Below are 22,482 nucleotides of genomic sequence, written 5' to 3'. Positions count from 1 at the left end.
CTTCTCCCATCCCTCCCCCTTGCCCTCTTCTGTCCTTCTCAACCCGCCCGGCCAGCAGGCAGATGGGTCCCCCCTATATAGAGCCGGGTTCTGCTCGAGGTTTCTTCCCTGTTAAAAGGGTGTTTTTCCTTGCCACTGTCGCCTTTGGGCTTGCTCTGGGGGTCAGGCATTTGGGTTCTGTAAAGCGTCTTGAGACGAGTTGACTGTAATTGACGCTATATAAATAAAATTGAATTGAATTGAATTGAACATAAGCCTCAACATGTTGATGATGATTCACAATGAAAATGGTGACGTGTCATCAAAAGGCGTGTTTGTGGTGGCGCGGCAAATTTTGATGTCTCGCCATGACGACTAAAATGTTTATATCTCAGCAAATCCTGATCCTATCTGCCCCAAACTTCATGTGCTGGACACCAGGCCCAGTCTGAGGACATCCACACTCAAAATAATATGACCAACCTACGCCGATGGTCATATTACTTCGCAGTTCCTTGGTGGAGTTTTGAGCACTGCCTCAGTCATAAAGCACACTAAGTGGGTGGGATGGACTTAAGTAGAACACCCTGACTCCATGCCTGTATGAACCAACTCCACATCTAATGTGAGGTCTGTACTGGTCAGAATGACATTATAGAGATCTGGAATAAAAACAGACATGAAACAGTGTTCATGTGCGGGATTTTTTTTCTGGTCAAATATTAACTGCTGAAACAGCTGCTGTATGAGCAGTAGTCAGTCCTGTGAGAGTAACACTGAGGTCAGCCCTGTTGGTTTGTAATATATCATGAGGAGAGATCACTTCAAGGATAAGGAGGCCAACTAAGACAGAGACACAAGTCTTCAGAACAACCAGCTTTATAGAATAACATACTGAATATATACAGACGAAGCACTAGCAGAGCAGTGAGATGTCAGAGCCACGCTGGTGAGGACTGGTGGACACACGCATCAAGTCTTTCTGCAGCACTGTTGATCTTCATGTTGTGTCCTTGTTGTTTTACTGACTGTTTGCTGCCATCTGCTGCTGGCTCACAGCATCACAGACAGGTTCAACATCAGGCCTGTTTAAAGAGGCGGTTATACATTCCTCAGAGGCAGACACAACAAAAAAAATATTTTTCAACACACAAACCTGTTCATGACGATCTCTACAATTTTCATTCGACTTCACACATCAGTCTGAAAACTAGTTTGTTCATCCTCACAACATGCAGCAAAAGAGACAGAATCATCAGATTGTGTACTTTCTTATGGTCCTTGAATGTAATGTGTACATCAGGCAAATAAACCAAATATGAGCTTAAAACTGTGGTATTTCATCAAAACCACTTTATTCTACATATTTCATTTAAAAATGATCAAATCAGATCCCTCCTCAGCACAACTAGTTCTCTTTGTCTGACCCAGCTGTGACAGAAAGATTCATCAGATTTTTGAACTTCCTGGAACCACAGATGATTCCCTGAACTAATCATGTGTGGTGTGCCATTCAGTCAGAAAAAATAAAAACATCTATATTTCATGAAAATCTTTCTATTTTACATGTGTCATTTACATTTTAGATACATTCAGCATGGTGAAACGTCATTAAAAAGTCATAAGAAAGTTTGTAGAGGCTGTAATAAATCTAAATAGTTAAATATCTGTAGCAGGTTGTATCTAAATGATTCCAGTGGAATAAATAATTTTAATTAAATTTTTCGCGACATTTCTTCGGGCCCACAGAGCTCTTTCTCTGCTTTGTTAAAGTTATCAATCTTCACTGACCTTGTAAAGGAGTGTTTCAGCCTGATAAATGGTGTCATTCTGGAGATTTTTTTAAAGAAGGAAGCATGCCTTCAACACCACCAAGTGGGTTAGAAAGGCTTGTTTAACTGTGAAGTAAAAAAAGTTTGTAGAGGCTGTAAAATGTAAATACTTAAATATCTCTAGTGGGTGGAGCCTCCAATGCTGCTGACATCTGTAAATACATTTATTACATTTTTCTAAAGAACATCATCGAAGAATTGTTTCTCTTTCTTCTGTCATTTCTGAGTTTAAAACCTGGAAAACACATTTCTGAGTGGTTCTGTTTCCACAGAGCTGCAGAGAAACTGTAGAGAAACACAGTGAGGAAAAAGGAAAAGTAAACTGTGAGAAACTGCCCAGGGATTCAGAGGGTTAAATTAGAAAGAAAAGAGAATCAGAGCTGAACAGAGAAATCGTCTCCATGAACATGGAAGAGAAATCAGCTGAGCAAACTGACAAAGACCAAAGGCTGCATTCCAGGATCCACATCACCACTCTAAATAATATGTCTGAACAGAGTTAGTTTGTCCCAATACCATGTTTCAGAAGTTCAACTGTATTCAGCTGGACTTTGCAGCCAGCATGTCTTTCTGCTCGTTCTGATCCACAGTCTTCTCAGCAGCGACACCACAGTATAGAAACAAGTCTGAGGCACTGAGTGAACATCAGTCAGACTGCAGCTGTCAAACCTTAGTGTGCAATATTATGATGAAGTCCACACTGTGGACATACTGCATGGAACTGTAGGTAGCGTGAGGACAGCTGTAGTACAGACTGAAGCAATAACAAAACAGATGCTGTCTGGAATGCTGCACGAGGCTGAAGCTCCAGGACGGCTGTTAGATGGACGCTGAGGGAAAGATGTCCTCTGACTCCACAACACTATGTGCTGTGCTGTGATGAGATCTCTTCAGCCTCCTCCTCACTCCTGTTTCTCAGACATCATATGGCCTCTCTTCCTCTTCCTCCTGCCCCTCCTCCTCAGCCTTCTTGATGAAGGCTGATGACAGCTCCTGCAGCAGCAGCTCCTGTGATGGTGTGCAGACTCCCTGCAGCTTCTGTCTCCTCCTCACTGCAGGCTGATGAAGGATGTCCGATTCTCCTGCAGCTCCTCCTTCACTGCTGATGCCGCTCTGATCCACAGTTTCCTCAGACCCGCTGGTACGAGCTTCCTCTTCCTGGACGATCATGTGATCCAGATGGCCAGCCTCCAGAGGAACCAGTCGGAGCGGCAGGTGGTCCGGGACCTCCTGGGTCTCTGCAGCACCACTGGACCGGAAACTGGTTTCCAGAGATTTGAGCACCTGCAGACCAAAGTCTCCGACCTCCTCATAGAGTGGCTCAGGGAGGCCAGGAGACTCTGAACGCTCCTCGAATGAGTCCGGCTGGACCTTCATGGGCTTAAGACAGAAAGACACAGAGAGGACCTGTTAGTCCTGGAAGAACCAGCATGAGTTCACTTTTATTCAACTACCTGTGAGTGCTGCATAAAAGTACAAAATACTCACAAAGGACTAGTTAAAGCTTCAAAACATTTGTAAAGCACTAGATAAAGATACGAAACACTCGGACAGTACCAGTTAAAGCTTCAAAACACTTACAAAGGAGCACCCAAAGGAAGAAAAATCTGATAAGAGCTGGATAATAGTAATACTATACTATACAAACTAAAAGTGCAAAATACTGATAGAGTCCCAGCTAAAGCTTTAAAACACTCATAAAGAACCAGGTGAAGGAACATAACACTCACCAAGTGCCAGTCATAACATTAGCATATTACTAAAGTAATAAGCTACAAAACACAAAGTATCAGCTAAAAGTACAGCATATTTACAAAGTACCAGCTCAAGGTAAAAAATACTCACAAAGTACATGGAGAGAGTCCTCCTGTCGTGTAGCTTCCTCTGCGGACAGAAAAGATGGAGATACATATTTGATTTGGGGAGGATGAAAGAGAGACAGCAGCTAACTGCAGCTGGTTCTACAGCTGTAAAACAAACACTAAACGTGGTGTGACAGGTGGGCTCTGACCAGCGTCTGATTGGCCGACAGCATGCTGCTGTTGCTCTCATCTCCTCTGATGGGGACGAGTGGCATTGTGCCAAACTTCTGCTTGGAGATGTCGGAGGAGGAGTGACGCCTTAGCAGCGGAGGCCCGGGGTCCTCGTTCTGCAAACAACCACATCGGTGAGATATCAGAACAAGCTGAGCCTCCTGGACCTACAGGTAAACTCTGACTCACCTGAGCTTTGAGAAAGCTGGTGATCCAGTCCCACAGCTCAGCCTCACGGCTGCAGCACAGGTACCTGAGGGAAGAGGAACAACTGAACCAGCTGGAGGAACCTTCATCTAAACACAACCTCTACTACGTGAGAGAGTTTACTATGTAAGTCTGTACAGCAGGCCAACAGCTCTGATGAACGGACCACTTTTTGCAGGTCTGAGAGCAGAGTTCAGTGCATGAATACTTACAGCTGGTGTTTTTCTGACATCACTGTGAATCCCCACCTGCAGATAGAGACAGCATTATTTTTCAGGATTTTTTAAAATACGTTTTAGTGCTTTCATTTTCATGTTTTTGATGTTTTTATAAGCTTACATCCAGAGTTTGGATGTTCAGGTGCACTGATATTCAGGTTCTTTAGGTGTGTTAATATTCCTGGAAGTTTTGGTGCATTATTATGGTGTTTTGGTGTGTTAGTATCCAGGTTCTTGATGTTTTGTTGCCTTAATATCCAGGTCTTGGATGTTCTGCTGTGTTATTATCCAGGTTCTTGATGTTTTGTTGCATTATAATCTGGGTTTTTGGTGTTTTGATGTACTGGCATCCGGGTTTTTGATGTGTTGGGGCATTTATAGACAGACTGTTAAAGTTTAGGTCTATAAATTTTCAGGTTTTAACATTTCGACCATTAAAATCCAGGTTGTTGAAGCTGAAGTACTTTATTATCCAGACGTTTTGGTGCATGAATATTCCCACAATAACTTGCCAATCTGCTGTATTGTGAAAAAGTTCTGTTGAACTACTTAAATAAGTTTGTCTTTATTGGTAAAGGTGTAAATCTTGCAGTTGTTTAGCCAGAATTCATGGAAAATGCTGTTGTGAGTTTGCTGCTTTGTTGTGGAGTAATTTATGAGCTTTTCACCTTATCAGAGAATTTGCTAACTTGATTACAGCCTCATGATGTAACTGCTAACTAACAGTTAACTGAATTGTTCATTTTTGTGTCTTAATGATTTTTGGCGCTTACTACTGTAAAGTTGGCTTTGAGACACCTGATATGCTTCTGTTTTACACAAAACACACATCTATATAATATAAACTCAGCTATAAACTGATAAAAACAGTGTATGAAGACAACATGTGAAATCAGACCTCAGACAGACAGGTGTATGAAGCTGCGGTTGCTGTGTAGTGCTACCTTGTCGGAGCTTTCAGCTTTCTGCGAATGCCGATGTAGATCTTCATGGACTTCAGAGACCATTCCTTCTCTGGTTTGATGCTCTGTACAGCAAGAAACTACAGTCAGGACCAGAGGATGAGACCAGCTTCTACTGGTTCCCACAGGCACCCCGCTTACCTTCTTGTCTTTGAGCAGCAGCAGTTTGTGGTCCCGGATCTGGAATGTTCTCTCCTGGAACCTAGTTCCCTGGAGGAGCTTTGGAGGTTCTTCACGACATCGTAAGAGTCCGACCTTCATGATCTCACTTTTATAGGCTGACAGACAGAAAGAAAGACATACGGACAAACACATGGACGGACAGACATAAGCAGTTAAACAATGTGTAACAGCAGCTCTGTGTGACTGTGAGTGTCTTTCCACTGCAGTAACTGTGTTCAGAGACCAATGTGGTGCTTCAAGAAAAAGCCTCTCATCAGCCATTGACGGTTTGGTGCTTTAATATTCACGTCTTTGATGTTTTTATAGGTTTTTAATCATTTGTTAAGTTGATATCCAAGTTTTGGACATTTAGGTACAATAATATTTTTTTTCCCTGAACTTTAGGGGCTTTAATATTCTGCTTTTTTCACCTTTTGGTATGTTGACATCTGTATTTTTGAACCTTAAGGTTCTTGATGCATTGGTACATTATTCAGGTTGTTGAAGTATTTGGTACAGTTTTTTTCAGTTTAGGTACATTTATAATAAAGTTTTTGATGTTTTGGTGCATTCAGTTCAGGTTTCTGACAATTCGCTTCATTCATTTTTATTATCCAATCTGCATTGAGACCCACACAAAAGTTTTTCAGGGTCACTCAGGAGAACGAAGGAGGAACTTTTTTCTCCCCTAAAAAAGACCTTGAAAGAGGTTCTTCAGGGATGGCTCAGGAACAGTCAGTGAAAGTGGTTCTAAGGGGACGGTTCCTGATAAAGGTTCTCTTAAGATGGTTCCTGTAAGAGGCTCTACACAGACAGTTCTTACTTTTAGAATGCGCTCAAAAGTTCAGGCCGCCCTCAGGCCGGCCCACAGGATCCTGCAGTGGAGATACTGTTTTATATCAGCTTGTTCAGGTGTGTCTACCCACAGGTGAGGATAGTGATGCCTTCTCGTTTAGGAACTCTCTTCACCACCAGGTAGGCAGAGCTCGGGTCAGCCATCTTGCACCACTGCAGAGCCTGTTCCAGGACCTTCTCTTTGGGGTGTAATGGACGCTCTGAAGTGACAGCAAAAACACGCCTGTCAGGCAGCAGCATCAGAAAGGGAAAGAGAGAGACAGATACAAGTACTGTAGCGCTCCCTCACCCAGCTGTCCATCCTCGATGGCCTCAAACGTCATCCAGACGTCTTTGTCTCCGGCCGGGACATTCCTCATGTAGAGAACCTGATTGGTCAGCTCCTCAGCACACATGGTGGGAGACACCTGTAGGGGTCAGAGGTCACCTGAACACCTGAACACTCAGCTCTCACATCTGTAGCAGTAGGTCAGACTTACTTTGAGAGTTATGCAGCAGTCTGGCATCTTCATCTCCAGGTAGACTTCAATGATCAGATCACCGGCCTGAGACAACTACACATGAAAACTCGGTGTTATTAACATATTGTCTACATCTAAGTGAGGGCTGACCTCACAAGTAATGTTGATGTATTACAGACTCATTTTAAGAGCTTAGTAAATTTCAACCAAGTTTCTATAAGTTTTGAACAAACACATGCTGACAGATTTGAAAGGCATGGTTTCTTTTAAAAAAAAGCATCACGTGTGACATGTTGACGAAGTGCACAATCCCAATGAAGTAATATAAAATACTCACAAAGTACCAACTACATATTAAAAAAAATTCTCATTAAGTGCCAGCTGAATGCAAAATAAACTAAAACGTTTATTTTGCATCATGAGAACAAATGATAATTACCAGTTCATTACCAACTCATTATCAGCTTACTACATAACTGTAAGTGCATCCCTACCCCTGTCTCAGTACTGCTCGAGACAGGGGTGTGTTGTTGGCCGGAGCTCATGTACCTGAGTGTCCTTCCAGGTGGTGATCAGGCTGATTTCCAGCTCAATCTGAGTCTGATGCTCCTCATCGATCTGAAACACAGTCACAGGTTAGCAGTTTGTTCAGTTCAAACAGAGAACAACGCCTTCGTGTTGCTCAGAGGCCACTCACATCAAAGACGTACAGGTAGTTGTCTATCAGATCCTCTACAATCTTCACCTCGTGCTCCCCCTTCCCATCGGTCTGGAACAGGCTCGGAGCGAACAGCAGCGAGAGGTTCTTGGTGCACATCTGGTTAAGATCAGCACACTTCTGGACCCTGATAGAGAGAACAGGAGTTACAGCTCGGCTGTTATTGATGCTGCTGTTATTGTAAACGCTGTTGTTACTTCTGCAGCTGCTGTATGCAGAGCTCACCTGTACAGGTGACTAATGAGAGCAGCCAGAGTTGTCCTGTTCACTCGAGGAAGACTCCAGATGATTTCTTTGTATCGGTCTAACCTCAGACGCTTCTGGGAGATTTCTGAACATAAACAATAAACTGGATCATTAAAGAAAACAGCTTGTAAGATGCACCAGTCAACAGTAGAAAATACACATAAAGTACCAGCTAAAGGTATAAAGTACAAACATAGTATCAGTTAAAAGAACCAAAAACTCACCAAGTATCAATTATTGATAAAAAAAACACTATAAAAAGTACCAACTAGTGTAAAATAAGAATATGGCCCAGACCTGGATCTGGATCAGGATGTAACCCATACCTGGACCTGGACATAGACTTGGACAATAACCAGGACCTGGTCCATGACCCTGGACAAGAACCTAGACCAGGACCTGTACCTGGACAAAGAACTGGACGAGGACCAGAACCAGGATCAGGACATGGAACTGGACAAGGACAACAACCAGAACCCGACCAGAAACATGGCCTGAACCCATACCAGGAAATGGCTCTGGACCAGGGTCTGAACTTGAAACAGTACCAGTAACATAGCCTGGATCTGGACCTGGACATGGATGAGAACCAGAACCAGGACCAGAACCAGTACCTGGGTCAAAAACATAGCCTCGACCTGAAGCAGGACCAAAACCTGTACAAAAACCTGATCCAGAAACCAAATCCGGGCCAGAAACATGGTCTGAACCTGAATCAGAACCAGGACTGGACCAAAGAAAGAAATGCAATGGCAGTGATGATCCATGGTCAAGGACAATGCAGTCTCTTGGTTTGGGTTTATAGGCCAATGATTTGGAACACTTTTACCTGCTGCTGTGAAAACTTGTACCACAACAAAAACAAAGAGACACCCTCAAACAGAAACTGAAGTCTGGACCACAACCATGATAGCAGAGGCTCTTGTCTCTAGAGCTGAAGTGAACTTACTGGCAGCCTCCTGCCACAGCGGGTGGAGGTCAGCCATGAAGACAGGGTCATCGATCTCCCTAAAGAACCTCTTCAGAACGTCAGTCACATCCTCGATGAAGTGGTCTCCAATCCGTAATTTGACGTTTCGGGCATCTTTACGAAACTCTTCCATCAACAGCTTGATCCTGGATTTGGCCCCGTTTTTTCTGTAGATCCCCTCATGGCCCAGACCTGAAGAGAAACAGAACCATGAACTTGTAAAGATTATCATGTGGTTGTTTAACAAACTAAACATGGTCCTATTGCAGCTGCAGTTATCGTTCCTGGTTTAAGGGTAGTTTAATTAGAAATGCAGGTTCTCAAACATGGTGCTGTGAAGTGTAACTGCAGATTTTCAAACATGGTGTTGTGAAATTCTCGACCAATCAGAAGCTCTTCTGACATAAATAAATTGACTCTGTGAAACCAGAATTCAGGGGAGCCATGGTCAGGACCACAATCAAGGACCAGGACCGTGATCAGGACCAGGAATGGGACCACAAGCAGGGCCAGGACACAGACCATAACCAAGACCATGCATCAGGATTAGTACAGGGTCTTGACCAGGGCTGGGTCCACAACTGGGACCGGGACTAGGGCCTGGACCAGGACCAACCTAGGTTCAGACAAATGCAAAGACAAGTGCAAGCACCAGGGCCAGGTGCAGAGCCATGGCTTAGACCAGGACTAGGGCTATTACCAGAACCCTTGTCCTTACCGTACTGCGTGATGAAAGCGATGCAGCTGTCCACGATGATGGGGATGTCATTTCGGCTCAGCTGCTGCTCTCTCAGGGTGTTTCCTTTTCCGCCAGCCGCCCGCTGGATGTCCGAGTACCAGAGAGAGAAATCTGTTCGGCTGACGCCCTGCAGGTGGAGAGTCCTAACAAGGAGAAGAGACACAGTTTAGAAAACACCAAAAACCAGGACCAAGAAACTCTGCATTAACTATTCCCCTCACCTTCCCTTTTCAACCAACACCAGGATGTCTTTCTTCTCCTGGTTCTCGACCTCAGAGGTGATACCTTCGACACAAACACAGATATTTTGAGCTGAACAGCCTCACAAAATCAGTCAGACATGGTATCTGTGGACAAGGACTCAAGTCATGGCCAGGACCAGGACTAGGCCCAATAACAGAATGAAAATCTGGACAAGGACCGGGACCATGGCTGGGACTTGGGTCGTAATTGATCAAGGACCAGGGCCAGGGCCAGGGCCATGGTTATGGCCGAGACAAGAACCAGGGACCAAGACTGTGACCAGGACCAGGAATGGGACCACAAGCAGGGCCAGGACGCAGACCATAACCAAGACCATGCATCAGGATTAGTACAGGGTCTTGACCAGGATTGGGTCCACAACTGGGACCAGGACTAGGGCCTGGACCAGGACCAACCTAGGTTCAGACAAATGCAAAGACAAGTGTAAGCACCAGGGCCAGGTGCAGAGCCATGGCTTAGACCAGGACTAGGGCTACTACCAGAACTCATGTCCAGGACTAGGACCAGGACTATGAGCATGGCAATTTCCAGGGCCAAGATCAAGACCAGGACCAGAAACTAGGACTATGACTAGCCTATGAAAATGATGAGGACACTGACTCAGCTCCTGCAGGCGGTTCAGGTTGATGATATCCTCTGCAGCTCCGTCGGTTTGGGGGCAGATGAAGAGGTTGGACTTCTGCAGGACAAAATAAGCCTCCTTCCATTGCTGAGGGTCTAGCATGGCCCGGTACCGCAGGAGGCCGACTCGCTCAAACTCCCGGGTCAGCAGGCAGTGACAGCTAAGTGGCGTTGTAGCCTGAACCAACCAACAACATAAAAGTTAAACATCACATAAGAAGGGAGAACTGCCATCACAGTGACAGTCCAGAGACCAAACAAGACATTTGAGGAAACACTGATCCGCATTTTAGAGACCAAATAGTCGATGGATTAATCAAGAGAGTAATCCTCAAATGAATCAATACTGTCCATACAAAGTAAAAAAAAATCTGGGAATAAAGTTCGATAATTTTTTAAAATGTCAAAACTAAAGTGTAATATTTTATAATATTTTACAGTAAAATCATAATTTTGCAAGAAAAGAAACTTTGATAAAAAGTCTTTTTGTTTGATTTGATTTGAGTTTGATGGAAACACTGTTCTCAGTGAGGCAGCAGTGGAAGTGGGTCAGACCTTTCCGATGGCTTTGGTCCAGCTGTGAAGCGCGTCAGCTGTTTCCAAACCAAACTGATAGAGTTTCGTTGAAGTCAGACACAACTCGAAAGTGTAACGAAACCTGAGAGACAGAAAACAAACATGTTTTCATACCAAACAAGACGTGATTAAGTCCATCGTCAGATTAAAATCATCCAGGCAGTGGTGTGTGAAAGACCTGTCAATGAATCCATTGTTGGTGTTGGAGGAGTCTGGTCGACTGACTCCCAGACACACAATTTCTTTAACGTTGATCTGCATGCAAGGATCGGCTGATCGGTCTGACTCGTAGAGCAGCAGAGACTGATCTACCGAGCACCAGAACTTCTGAAAGTCTGACACAAGACCAGAGAACACACTCAGCATCTTCAGCCTGCTCACATTATATGCACTTAAAAATATTAAATTCCTTTTGGACAAATGAGTTAAGAGAGGTCTAGAGTTTGTTTAGCAGTATACTTCAGGACACAGAAAACTCAAAAGACTTTCTAACAGGTTAGTTTATGGTTTAGCCCAAGGGACTCCAGTCCTCCTACCTTCTCGTGCTTTTCTGGACAGTGTTCCTCTGTTGACCGAGCCGGACTTGTAGAGGTAACCCGAGTGGAGAACAGGCTGCATGATCTCATCGTACACGCTGGGATCTGATGAATGATCACAGAACATTCACCAGAAAACACACAAAGGTTTGACAAACTGGGAGATGTTTGAAAAGGCCACAGTAGGGTCCTAACCTGAGCTGGGGCAACAGTCCAGAAGTGGGGGCTGCTGGCAGCTGCTGGAGGTATCAGAGAGGCGAGCTGACTCCGCCTCCAAGAAAATCTGGGTTACAGTTTTCAGAAGAGTCTGTTCAGAGACAGCCGAACACAAGACCTGATACAAAAGACAGAGAGACGATATTAGTGACGAAAAAAAGCACTTTTTAGACAGGAAACCTTGAACATTACTGTTTCATCAGTGACGCAGTCTGCAATTAGTGTCTCTTTGATGCCATTTTGTGTCTCTTTGGTGGTGTTTTGTGTCATTTTGCTTCATTTTGTGTCATATTTGATATGTTTCTGTTGTTTTTGTTGTTTACTACAGTGTGTAATGGTTGTTTTAGTGAAAACCACAACAAATACACAAAACCAAAACAAAGGGACAGAAATGGACCTCAAACCACAGCATTGTCCCTGTTGTTTCATGTTGTGTTCAAACATCTCTGTAGTGAACCAGTGGCTGTGAGCTTTCAGGTTTTCAGTTTTCAGTCCTGCTTCACGCCTGCAGCAGGTTTATCTTCTTCTCTCAGATTTTTATGTTTCATATAACAATCAGGTCACTTAAAGTCCTGCCGACACCCTGGAGAAGTTTCGATTCAGTTAAAGTACAGGTTTAAACTGATCCTCAACAATGCAGGAGGTCGTTTGAGGCTCTGACTGCTGAGGAGAAATGAAGCAGGTCGTTTTTAATGTGGACGATCAGCAGATGATTGGATACTGATCGACAGCAGTGATTCTGTCATGCAATGCAAAGCTTCTTCTTTGAAATTGAGCAGAACAGAAGCTGCAGTGTGTGTCTGACCTCAGGTCAGCTTTGATGTCTTCATATTTCTCTGCTCGTTTGTTTCTGCAGAAAAACTGTGACTGCAGCTTCGACAGCAGAGAATGTATGAATCCATTGTAACCTTGGTTACAAGGTTGCGATAGTGTGAACCATGTGCTGGAAAGGTATCAGTGATAGTGAAAGCCTCTCTGTATTTGAACGGATGATGGCTTGACTAGGCTAGAACAGAGTTTACTTTCTACTGGTAGCCTAACTCTGCACTCAACACAGACTACCACTGAGCATGTTAGCGGACGACTGCAGTAATATGCTTTAGGAGCATTCATGCACCAGTAGACATATTTCAACATGACTGGAGGAAAGTTTCCTCAACTGATGTTTAGCTGACTGAGAAGTCTGCCCTCAGCAGGGACCCATAGGGCACGCTCGACTACGAACCCACAAGCTATACGCTGGTAAAGATTCACAGTCAAAATTCATGCCTTTTTTTCTCAAAGTACACCAGCTCGACCTAGGTAGAACAGAGTTTTTTACTGTGTTCCGGCTGATGTCATGTCTGCACTCAGCATGAGCTTCACTGAACATGTAAACTCACAAAGCTGTAAGGAATACAGTGGTAGAGGGATTCACAGCCGCAGGAGCCAGAGAGCCTGCTGGTCAGATTCTGGGGACTGTCAGGCAGGGCACTTTGAGGACCCTTGGGCCTTACTATCTGCTCTACCTTCTCTAACCTGTCGGTGATTATCATGCCTCTAAAAAGCCTATAGGCAAGGCCTCTAGCGAGCCACCAGATAGCTAAAACACAGTGGCAGTGTTGCCGTGGCTTCATTAAACAGTCCCAGTCTCCTTGCTGGGGCTGGGATAGCCAAATATGACATCTAGCAACCCAACAATATGCTGATACTCTGCTTGTTTTCTAAATATGGAGGAGAGGTGTGAAGGGTCATACAAAGCTCATTACCATACCATAGGTATACAACCAATCAGCGCAACGAATAGGCTGATGTAGTTCCTAGAGCGCCGGCGGATTGTGGCTAAGTCCCATTAACTTCCCAACCAGCGGAGCCAACTGGTATATTAAGGATTTGCCATATCCCGTCGGCATAAGTCCAAATACGTCTTTCTTCTCAATGAAACACTTCAGTGCCGTCCTTTGTTTATCTTTCAAGTTGAATTTTAGCTTCAAATCTTTAAGGGCTGTGGCCAAAGCCGAGTCGAAAGATAACTGTTTATTGTGCGCCGGTTGTTTCTGTCAGAATCGTCACGCCTCTGTCGTCACTTAGTTACGCCCGCCTTCTGACTCTACACTTCATGGTGATTCGTCGGCCAGTTTTAGGAGAATCCAGCCTCGAGCCTTATGGAGGGTAACTAGACCCACCCTGGCAGAGAATTAAATTCGTTGCCGTGGGTTGTCTAGCGCGGCTAGGCTAGGAGTCCAGCACATTTGGTGTGAACCAGACTAGGACTACCACAGTCAATGCATAGTCCTGACAGTGAAGCACAGAGGTACAGTGTGATTATTTGAGGCTGGATGAGTGTAAAAGGTGTTGGGGAGAGAATGTCAGTAATAAAAGGTGGACTGACTTGTGCTGCATTGAGTTCTTACTGTAGAACCTGTATTCTAAACATAATAAATCTAAACTGGCAGTTTGTAATGTGACATCAAAGCAAATACTATACCACCCTTCTTAGAAGTAATTTGATTATCGTGAGGGGAGACAGGTTAGAATCATTTGATATTTAAGTGATGTTATGGAGTAGTAGTCCTGTAATTTTCATTTAATAAAAACAGTGAAATAGCAGTAGGAGCTGCCCTCTGTGGTTCTGGAAAAAGCATCAGTAAACCTTGAGCAGCTCCTCCTGGCTGCAGAACGATGGGTGGGGGAGCCGGTATCGACCCTCTCGGTACTTCTGGGTTATGAACTCCCTCCTCTGCTCAGGCGAAGCGTCGCAGTCCAGATCCTCTGAAGGAGACAGACGAGCCGCCCAGAAATCATTGGCCCGGTCGTTCCCCAGCATAATGAACAGCTGCTCAACACAAACAAACAAACATTTAAGTAAGCAAACACAGAACAATACATATCTGCCTCGAGGCGTTGCATGAAAAACAGAAAGCAAGGACTTTATACTGAGCCTCTACATCAGGGGTCGGCAAGTAGATGTTGCTTCGGGCCAAAATGTGTATAAACAATCGAACAGCGGGCCAACCTGGAGGGGTGCGCTCCGATTCCGGGGGGGGGGCAGCGATACCGCGAGCAGCGGAGCTTCTACAGCTGATCGCCGCTGCTTGGGACACAGGTCTCAATTCTGATCACAGATGTATTAAAAATGACTCCCGAGACGCATGTTTTGCACACACTGTTGCTCAGTGAAATCTGGCTGGTACAACCCTGTTCGACCAGTAGCGCGAACGCGGAAATGCCCGGCAGCAGCCAACCACGAGAGTTTCGTGTTGTGGTGACGGACTGGCTTGACTTCGTGCCAAATCAAATTTTCAAAATCATCTGGTGGGCCAGACATTATTCCTGACGGGCCAGTTTTGGCCCGCGGGCCGCCAGTTGCCGACCACTGCTCTACATGCTTCTGCCTCAGAACAGGGATCCGTTTCACAAAGCAGGTTTAGTGAAAACTCTGAGTCTGCTAACCCTGGAATGAAGGAAACTCTGAGTTTTCCGTTTCACAAAGGGAGGTAACTCAAACCAGAGAAAGAGGGGTAACTCCAGCCTAACCACAGAGAGACTTAACTTAAGCTCTCAGTCAGTTACCATAGTAACGGATTCTATGAACCTAACCTGGTCGTGACTACGTTTTTCTCAGTAAACCTCGAGTTTCTCTCTGTCTCCACCCTCTGTCAGCTGCACACGCTATTTGATTTTTTCATTCATTCAGTCAGTCAGCAGGTGAGTTTTGGCATAGCCTGGTTCTGCCGTTTTTCAAAATGGCATGTCCTTTAGTTAATGATCCAGTAGATGAAGGGGCAGCGTTACTGCATGGAGAATTAATTCGTCGGGAGATTGTTATTAGACCACGCATAGATGTTCTTGCAATTCTGGACAATTATCTTTTTTGTTTCACATCACAGTCCATAATCTACATAAACAACCTAATCCGTCCTTACATTTGCAACATTACCAGCCGCAGTCATGCTCTCACATCCCATCGGATATTGTGTGTTGCGCTGCAGTTCTTTGCAAATGGGAGTTTTTTGTATCCTGTCGGAGATGCAGAGCACTTAAGTTAGGCAACTGTATGCACGGCGGTCAGAAAAGTGTGCCTGGCCCTGAAAAAGCTTTTACCCATCTTTGTGGTTTTCCTGGACATAAACCTGTCAGAGCATCAAGGAGGAGTTCCACAAGATTGCAGGTGAATGATGTAGAGATCTGTTTAACTAATTTTACATCACATTCTGTTAATGACATTGTGCTGCAACCTCAGACTGGGAATAGTCATTTTAATTTCTTTTAGAATTTCCCAGCGAGTGTTTTTTTTTGTGATCAAATGTTTATTGATGGGCTGCACAGTGGTGTAGTGGTTACCATTTTCTCCTTGCAGCAAGAGGGATCTTTCTGCATGGAGTTTGCATGTTCTCCCTGTGCATGCGTGGGTTTTCTCCGGGTACTCCGGCTTCCTCCCACAGTCCAAAAATATGCTGAGGTTAATTGGTTACTCTAAATTGCCCGTAGGTGTGAATGTGAGTGTGATTGTGTGTCTGTATATGTAGCCCTGTGACAGACTGGTGACCTGTCCAGGGTGTCCCCTGCCTTCACCCGAGTCAGCTGGGATAGACTCCAGCACCCCCCCCCCCCCCCCCCATGACCCTAGTGAGGATAAAGCGGTGTATAGAGAATGAATATAAAATACATGCCTACACAATGAAGGGGCAGAAAGGAAAAAACAAAAAATCCCTCAAATACTCATACTTCATTCATTCACTCACTCATTCTACCCAAGCACAGAAATCTCAGTATCACTGTGTACATAACAATGGATCAATTCATGCAAACACACATGTACGATATCTTGTACAGGTAACAAAATCAAAAAAAGGTAAGAATATAATTCATTGCGCAGCAAGAAATTAGAATTAAAATATAGCTCTTATAATAAGCTCTCAATTTTTCCCATCAAGTTTGTCCAGCAGTTAATATTTTGTGCTTTAGCTGAATGTAATCATGCGGTGGTCAGCTCTAGCTGTGCGATGTCCTTGTAAGAAGAAAGCCATTCCTTGATTGATAGTATATGTGGGGTTTTCCAGCAGCAAGCGATCATCCTTTTGGCTGCTGTGAGTCCAGCCAACAGAAGACGGCTTTTATTTATTGTTATTTCAGAAAAGAAATGTCATTAAGTATTATTTTACCTTTTATCTTATCTTTATGTTATCTTATTTTATCCAGTTTTATCTGATTTCATTTTCCTGACATGCTCTGTTGTTGCTTTCTTTTAATCTGCTTTTTTTCTTATTTTAATGTTTGCTTTTAACTGGAAAGCACTTTGGCCACCATGAGTGTTGTAAAGTGCTCTATAAATAAACTTTGATTGATTGATTGATTCAGTAATAGTAGAGACGGTGAACAAGGAATAGCTCTCTCCATTACATCAGATAATACACTTGAAATGTTTTTCCATAAACTGTTAACTTCCGGGCACTGCCAAACTAAATGAAAAAATGTACCAATGGTATTGCCTGGACAGAAATCACAAAATGGATTATTTTTGAGTTTCATTTGATGAAATCTTTGAGGTGTAAAATAGGACCGATGGATACATTTATAGTGGATCATCTTATGATTTAGATTTCTAGATGAAATGGCAATATTGGACCAAACAGATTTCCAGTTTAGTTCTGAGGGAGCATCAATATCACTTTTCAAAGTCTGTTTAAAGGCAGAGTTTTATAAGAAGCCTCAGCTATCAGTTTGTACATGTCGGAGACAATACCTTTGTTTTTAGCTGCGTATAACTGTAAATAAAAGAAAAAGGAAGTGCCCGGAAGGTTAAAAGTTCTTCATAATTCCTGGAATTCAAGGAGACCTCGTTTCCCTGTAATGTCTTGAAGAATGTTTATTCTTCTATCACTCCACTGGGGGAAAGAAATTGGTTTCCCGTCTATTAGAAGACTAAAATTATGAAATATGGGAGACTGACGGAAAAATTTAGAACGTATTTTTGCAAATTGTTGGACTTTAAGCCACACAGTGAAAAGGTGTGAAATAATTGGTCCGAAATCACGTTTCATTACCTTACGTGATATATTGGAGTATATCAGATTACATAGGTTATATGGGCTTGTTAATTTCTCCTCAATGGGGCGCCATGAAACCAGACTATTTGGATTTATCCAGACAGCAAGTGGACGTAGGACAAAGCACCAGGAATACCACTCATGAATACCAGCGAGTGTTTTTATATTTCATCTTAAGCTGCTGCCCCGTGCGCTTCTCCCCCGTGGGATTGCAGTTAAATGAAATAACCTAATAGGCTACCATTTTAACAGTTTTCCCCTGTAATATTATTGTGATTTCAAAGGACGACATTTAAACTTACGCATTGATCTGGGCAGCAGTGTTCTCCACGCCGTCTCCCTCTCTTTTGCAGCTGCAGCGGTGTTGCACTTCTTTCTAAAAACATGTTCAAACTCTCCATATGAGCGCGTTAAGATTTCCAATTCAAGTGGGGTGAAAAACGCAGCCCTCCTCCATAGTGACTCGTCAAATCGTGGCTCGATTGATACTGGCGTTTCATAGTTGTGGTGCACGCGCTTAACTCTAAGTGAAACTAATACGAGTCGATAAAACCAATTCAGATCAGCTGTTCTGGAACCAGAAGAGTTTCCTATCTAGGAGTAGATCAACTCAGAGTTTGTTGAACCTGCTTTGTGAAACGGACCCCAGGTGATTCGATGCAGTGGACAAACCAGGTGAATAGGAGCTGTTCTCACCTGGACGATCTCGTTGCTCCAAACACTGGTGTCCAGTTTCAGACTCTGAACTTTAGAGACCATCGTCCCCAGACCTCTGTGCTGTCCTGCACACAGACAAACAGCACATAAACAGGTTGCTCCATCAGATGAGTTTCACTTTAGTTTCACTTCAGTTCATTTATACTTTCCACTCTACAACGTATATCAACCTCAAGGCACTAAACAGAGGTTCTAGAGTTAATTTAGGAGCTTTAGGAGGTTCTACAGCTTGTATAAGAAGTTCTAGAGTTCAGTTAGTTGGTTGTAGAGTCCATATAAGTGTTTTAGATGGTTATAGAGTTATTTTAGGAGGTTCAGGTGGTCCCAAAGTGATTTTTTTAGGAAGCTCGAGATATCATGAAGAGGTTCGACAGTTCATTTAAGAGGTTTACATGGTTGAAGAGTTAATTTCGGCGGTTCTACAGCTTATTCTTTCTTTGAGCTTCTAGAGCTCTTTTAGGAGGTTCTAGAGGTCAATTGGGTGCTTAAGGTGGCTGTGAAGTTAATTTACTTGGTTCTAGAGCTTATATGGGAGGTTACACAATTCATGAAGTTGATTCTGAAATTCATATATGAGCTTGTAGAGCTCATGTAAGACGTTCTAGCATTCATTTAGGAGGTTCCAGAGTTCATTTAGCTGCTTAAGTTAGTTCTAGAGTAAATTTCAGTGGTTCTAGAGTCTATGTATGAGGTTCTACAGGTTATCTGGTTGGTTATTGAGTTTATTTATGAAATTTTACAGTTCATTTGTCACAACATTTGTTGTGAAGGGTTCACAAAAGACTCTGCTGTTGTACTTAGCAGTAATCTAATGACTGTGAGGTCATGCCTCAAAATCATTTGGTATTTTGGTGATATTGCAACGGGCTGCAGTCGTTGCTTGCTTGTTGTTGTGTGATGCCCGGTTAACTGTAGAACCACTTACTCCACCAAAATGAACTCTGCAACCACCTAAATGAATGACACAAATTCCTTTTAAAGCTCTAGAAGCTCATAAATGAACAGTAGAACCAACTAAATGAAGTGTAGAACCTCCTATATGAGCTCAAGAACCAACTAAATGAAGTGTAGAACCTCCTATATGAGCTCAAGAACCAACTAAATGAAGTGTAGAACTTCCTATATGAGCTCAAGAACCAACTAAATGAAGTGCAGGTCAGAAATAAACTCCAGGACCAGTTAGATAAACTGTGCCACCTCCTATATGAGTTCTTGAAGCTGATTAATTAGCTGCAGAACCAAATAGTCCTCCTAATTGAATGATGAGCAGTTAACAGATCAGATCAGCATTAAATCAAATGTAAATCCAGGTTAAAGAAAGAAAAACATGTTGAATAAACTCTTGTTGGCAAAGCTCAGCTAGGGTCTCTTGAAATTCCCGGCAGAAAGTTCTACCTGCACAGTTCTTGCAGATGACGACACACAGATTGATGGAGGCCCAGTCGGGGTTCAGTGCCTTGCAGTCGGCACACATCCTGTTGGATCGGTTGGACCAGATCTTCTCAGCTACCTCGTAATCTGACAGCGTCTCTGCGATGGATTCCTGCAGCGCCTCCATCCAGTCCCGCTTCTCACGTTCTGACTCTGCCGTGAAGCTGAGGAGGTTGAACAGAAGTCGTATTTAGATCTGCTGGTTCCACAGTTCACATTAAAACATTTAAGAAGCAAACACTGACTTTCTACTAAGAACTAACAGGAGCTGAGCTGAGAGTTGCAGAGAATTAGCTGTAAGCTGATTTAGCCACCAGCTCTAACAGCAAAGGGAGGCAGACAGGACAGACACTTTGTTTCGAGGTTCATCTACAGACACAGAGCTAAAGGTTTCTATTGTAGGAGAACACATGCTCTAAAAATGTAACAGATTGTTCAGTCATTCAGTCTCAGAGTGTGATGGTTCAACCCAAACCTTTTCTTTGAATGCCTGTTAAAACACATTTGTTTTTACTATTAAAACATTTTATTTTTTCTAGCTACAACATGAAGAGAAAAAGTCAGCAATCGTTCCAACCTGAAGGTTTTGTACAGAGTAATGAGGTCAAAGCTCTTGTGTTTTCCATCTCGGATCGTTGCTCCTCGAGCTTCAATTATCGTGATACCGATTCCATTTCGAAAACACTGCAGACAGAAGAACACATGAAGACAATTTATCCCAACAGCAGCCTGCTTCAATATATAGCAGTTATTCAATGATTCTTCAGAAGACTTTATGCTTCTTTTAAGAACTTCATTATTCATTGGATGAGTCCTGACATTATATAGTTCTCTAAAGGTTCTTCATTGTTATCTCAGTGCCAGGTAAGAGCGTGAAATCAGAGCTGATACCATTATAGCTAACGTGGATGAATCCTATTCAATAAAACATTAGTTAACAGAGAACATTAAACATCTGATGGAAGGACCCTGGAAATGTTGCACATTCTTAAATTTGAATTTTTTGCTCAAAAATTATGCAAATCAATATCAAATCCTGTTGTCAATGTAGAACCAGGTGAGTCCACAAAGCACTATTGAAAAATGGGTCCTTAAAGAATCTATTTCTGCTAAGGTTCTTTGGAGCACCATGTATGATACCTAAGGAATCATTTGATTGCTCTTTGAGGTGCCTTAGAAGGAACTATACAGAACTATTTGTAGTAAAGGTTGTTGAAGAACCTTTTGCTCAGAAGTTCTCTGTGGAATTAAAAATGGTTCTTCTATCCTCAGAACAAAACCCTTTTTTTAAAGAAACTTTTAAAAAGATTACTTCAGGAACTGTTCTTCAAATGGTTCTTAGAAAGGAAGTTTCTTTAAAAAAAAAGAGTGGTCTAAAAAGAATTGCAAAAAGGATCCTAAAAGAATCTCTTATTGCTAAAGTTCTTTGGAGAGCAGTTAACGGAGCCTTGACATGGTGGTGCTCTCACCTGTCAATGTTCAGCTATCACTGTTCTTACCTGTCAGTGTGCCCCCTGTTGGCAGTCTTACCTGCTCACTCTTTGTGAAGCCAGATCTGGTCTGTGTTGATGGCGGCGTAAACTCTGGATTTGGTTCCTTTAAGTTCAAGGAATCCATGTTTCTGGCAGTGAGATCCGGGACCAAAGCGCCGCCTCCCAAAAACCATCTGGTCTCTCACGTGTTCCTGCAGCGTAGACACCCAGCGCCGCCTCAGCACTGGCACACAGGAGACACACAGCCGTCAATCACAGCACTGCCACAGCATTAGCATCAGCTAATTAGCCAATCAGGTCACTGTAATTCCTCTTATCTTCATCACTGTTGAAGTGTCACACTGCTGATATAGCCACAAAGTCTATCAGTATTTTGCACAAACATGGACTGTATTCCTTCTCACTGAGACCTCAAAGTAATAATGCTTACATTTTACTAACAAAATGTCCAAAACTATATAGAGAACTGTCAATTACACACAGTATACAGCAGTAGAGAGTAAACTGTGGTGTAGTATCATCTAAAGGTCAAATGATTCTAGACTGCATTCGCCTGCAATAATCAGATTTCTTCTATGAGGATTTTATATTGAAACATGAACCAACAGATACCAGAGCTAAGACAGAGGAACATTTCCAGCAACCATCACTCCTGTGTTCTAATGCTACATTGTGTTAGCTAATGGTGTTGAAAGGCTCATTGATGATTAGAAAACCCTTGTGCAGTTATGTTAGCACATGGATAAAAGTGGGAGTTTTCATGGAAACATGAAATTGCTTGGGTGACCCCAAACCTTTGAGTGGCAGTGTGTACACATGCATTTATATATATTTTACCGTCATTGTCAGTCCTGAACACAAAGATCCGCTGACTCGTCACTATTTCAAACTTGTTGTCTTTGGAGGGTCGGGTCATCTGGATGGCAGCCAATGGGATCACTCCTTTAGGGTAGACATCCTGATAACACACAGGTGGAACAAATCAGATGTCTGTGTTTGATCATAAAATGTTCTGACTCAGTGCATATCAAAAAGGCAGCAAAATGATAAAAGAAAAAGAATATCCTAAAATTATAAATATTTTTAGTTTTTTATTTATATTTTTTACACATGAGGACGATAAAGTGCATACCTTCTCACTGCCAAAGTACATCAAATTTTTGCCGTCAAACTTGACGTAGCGTTTCTGGAAGACATAGTTCCTAAAAAATAAAAGC

At 43.1% G+C, this 22,482-nt stretch overlaps 1 protein-coding gene across 1 annotated transcript in view; it reads right to left on the bottom strand.

Moving 5' to 3' along the window:
* Positions 1-842: 842 nt before the first annotated feature.
* Positions 843-22,482, bottom strand: part of LOC127535839 (arf-GAP with Rho-GAP domain, ANK repeat and PH domain-containing protein 3-like) — a 21,696-nt gene continuing 56 nt past the window's right edge. The window contains exons 2-29 of the mRNA XM_051954728.1: positions 22,398-22,467; positions 22,103-22,223; positions 21,451-21,488; positions 20,350-20,501; positions 19,737-19,936; positions 18,321-18,406; positions 14,228-14,410; positions 11,575-11,713; positions 11,380-11,484; positions 11,022-11,178; positions 10,823-10,925; positions 10,247-10,445; positions 9,604-9,667; positions 9,362-9,525; positions 8,623-8,835; positions 7,653-7,758; positions 7,407-7,554; positions 7,259-7,327; positions 6,728-6,802; positions 6,538-6,655; positions 6,320-6,448; positions 5,373-5,509; positions 5,214-5,296; positions 4,264-4,299; positions 4,034-4,097; positions 3,823-3,960; positions 3,657-3,695; positions 843-3,191 (exon numbers count right to left, since the gene is read on the bottom strand). Of these exons, the coding sequence (XP_051810688.1) occupies positions 2,727-3,191; positions 3,657-3,695; positions 3,823-3,960; positions 4,034-4,097; positions 4,264-4,299; positions 5,214-5,296; positions 5,373-5,509; positions 6,320-6,448; positions 6,538-6,655; positions 6,728-6,802; positions 7,259-7,327; positions 7,407-7,554; positions 7,653-7,758; positions 8,623-8,835; positions 9,362-9,525; positions 9,604-9,667; positions 10,247-10,445; positions 10,823-10,925; positions 11,022-11,178; positions 11,380-11,484; positions 11,575-11,713; positions 14,228-14,410; positions 18,321-18,406; positions 19,737-19,936; positions 20,350-20,501; positions 21,451-21,488; positions 22,103-22,223; positions 22,398-22,467 (3,601 nt within the window). The 3' untranslated portion in view covers positions 843-2,726. The remainder of the gene's footprint in view (positions 3,192-3,656; positions 3,696-3,822; positions 3,961-4,033; positions 4,098-4,263; positions 4,300-5,213; positions 5,297-5,372; positions 5,510-6,319; positions 6,449-6,537; positions 6,656-6,727; positions 6,803-7,258; positions 7,328-7,406; positions 7,555-7,652; positions 7,759-8,622; positions 8,836-9,361; positions 9,526-9,603; positions 9,668-10,246; positions 10,446-10,822; positions 10,926-11,021; positions 11,179-11,379; positions 11,485-11,574; positions 11,714-14,227; positions 14,411-18,320; positions 18,407-19,736; positions 19,937-20,349; positions 20,502-21,450; positions 21,489-22,102; positions 22,224-22,397; positions 22,468-22,482) is intronic.

This window comes from Acanthochromis polyacanthus, chromosome 10 (genome assembly GCF_021347895.1).
Source record: "Acanthochromis polyacanthus isolate Apoly-LR-REF ecotype Palm Island chromosome 10, KAUST_Apoly_ChrSc, whole genome shotgun sequence".
Lineage (NCBI taxonomy): Eukaryota > Metazoa > Chordata > Actinopteri > Pomacentridae > Acanthochromis > Acanthochromis polyacanthus.
Note: the sequence above shows the minus strand (reverse complement) of the source record. Positions and strands in the feature narration are given on the sequence as shown.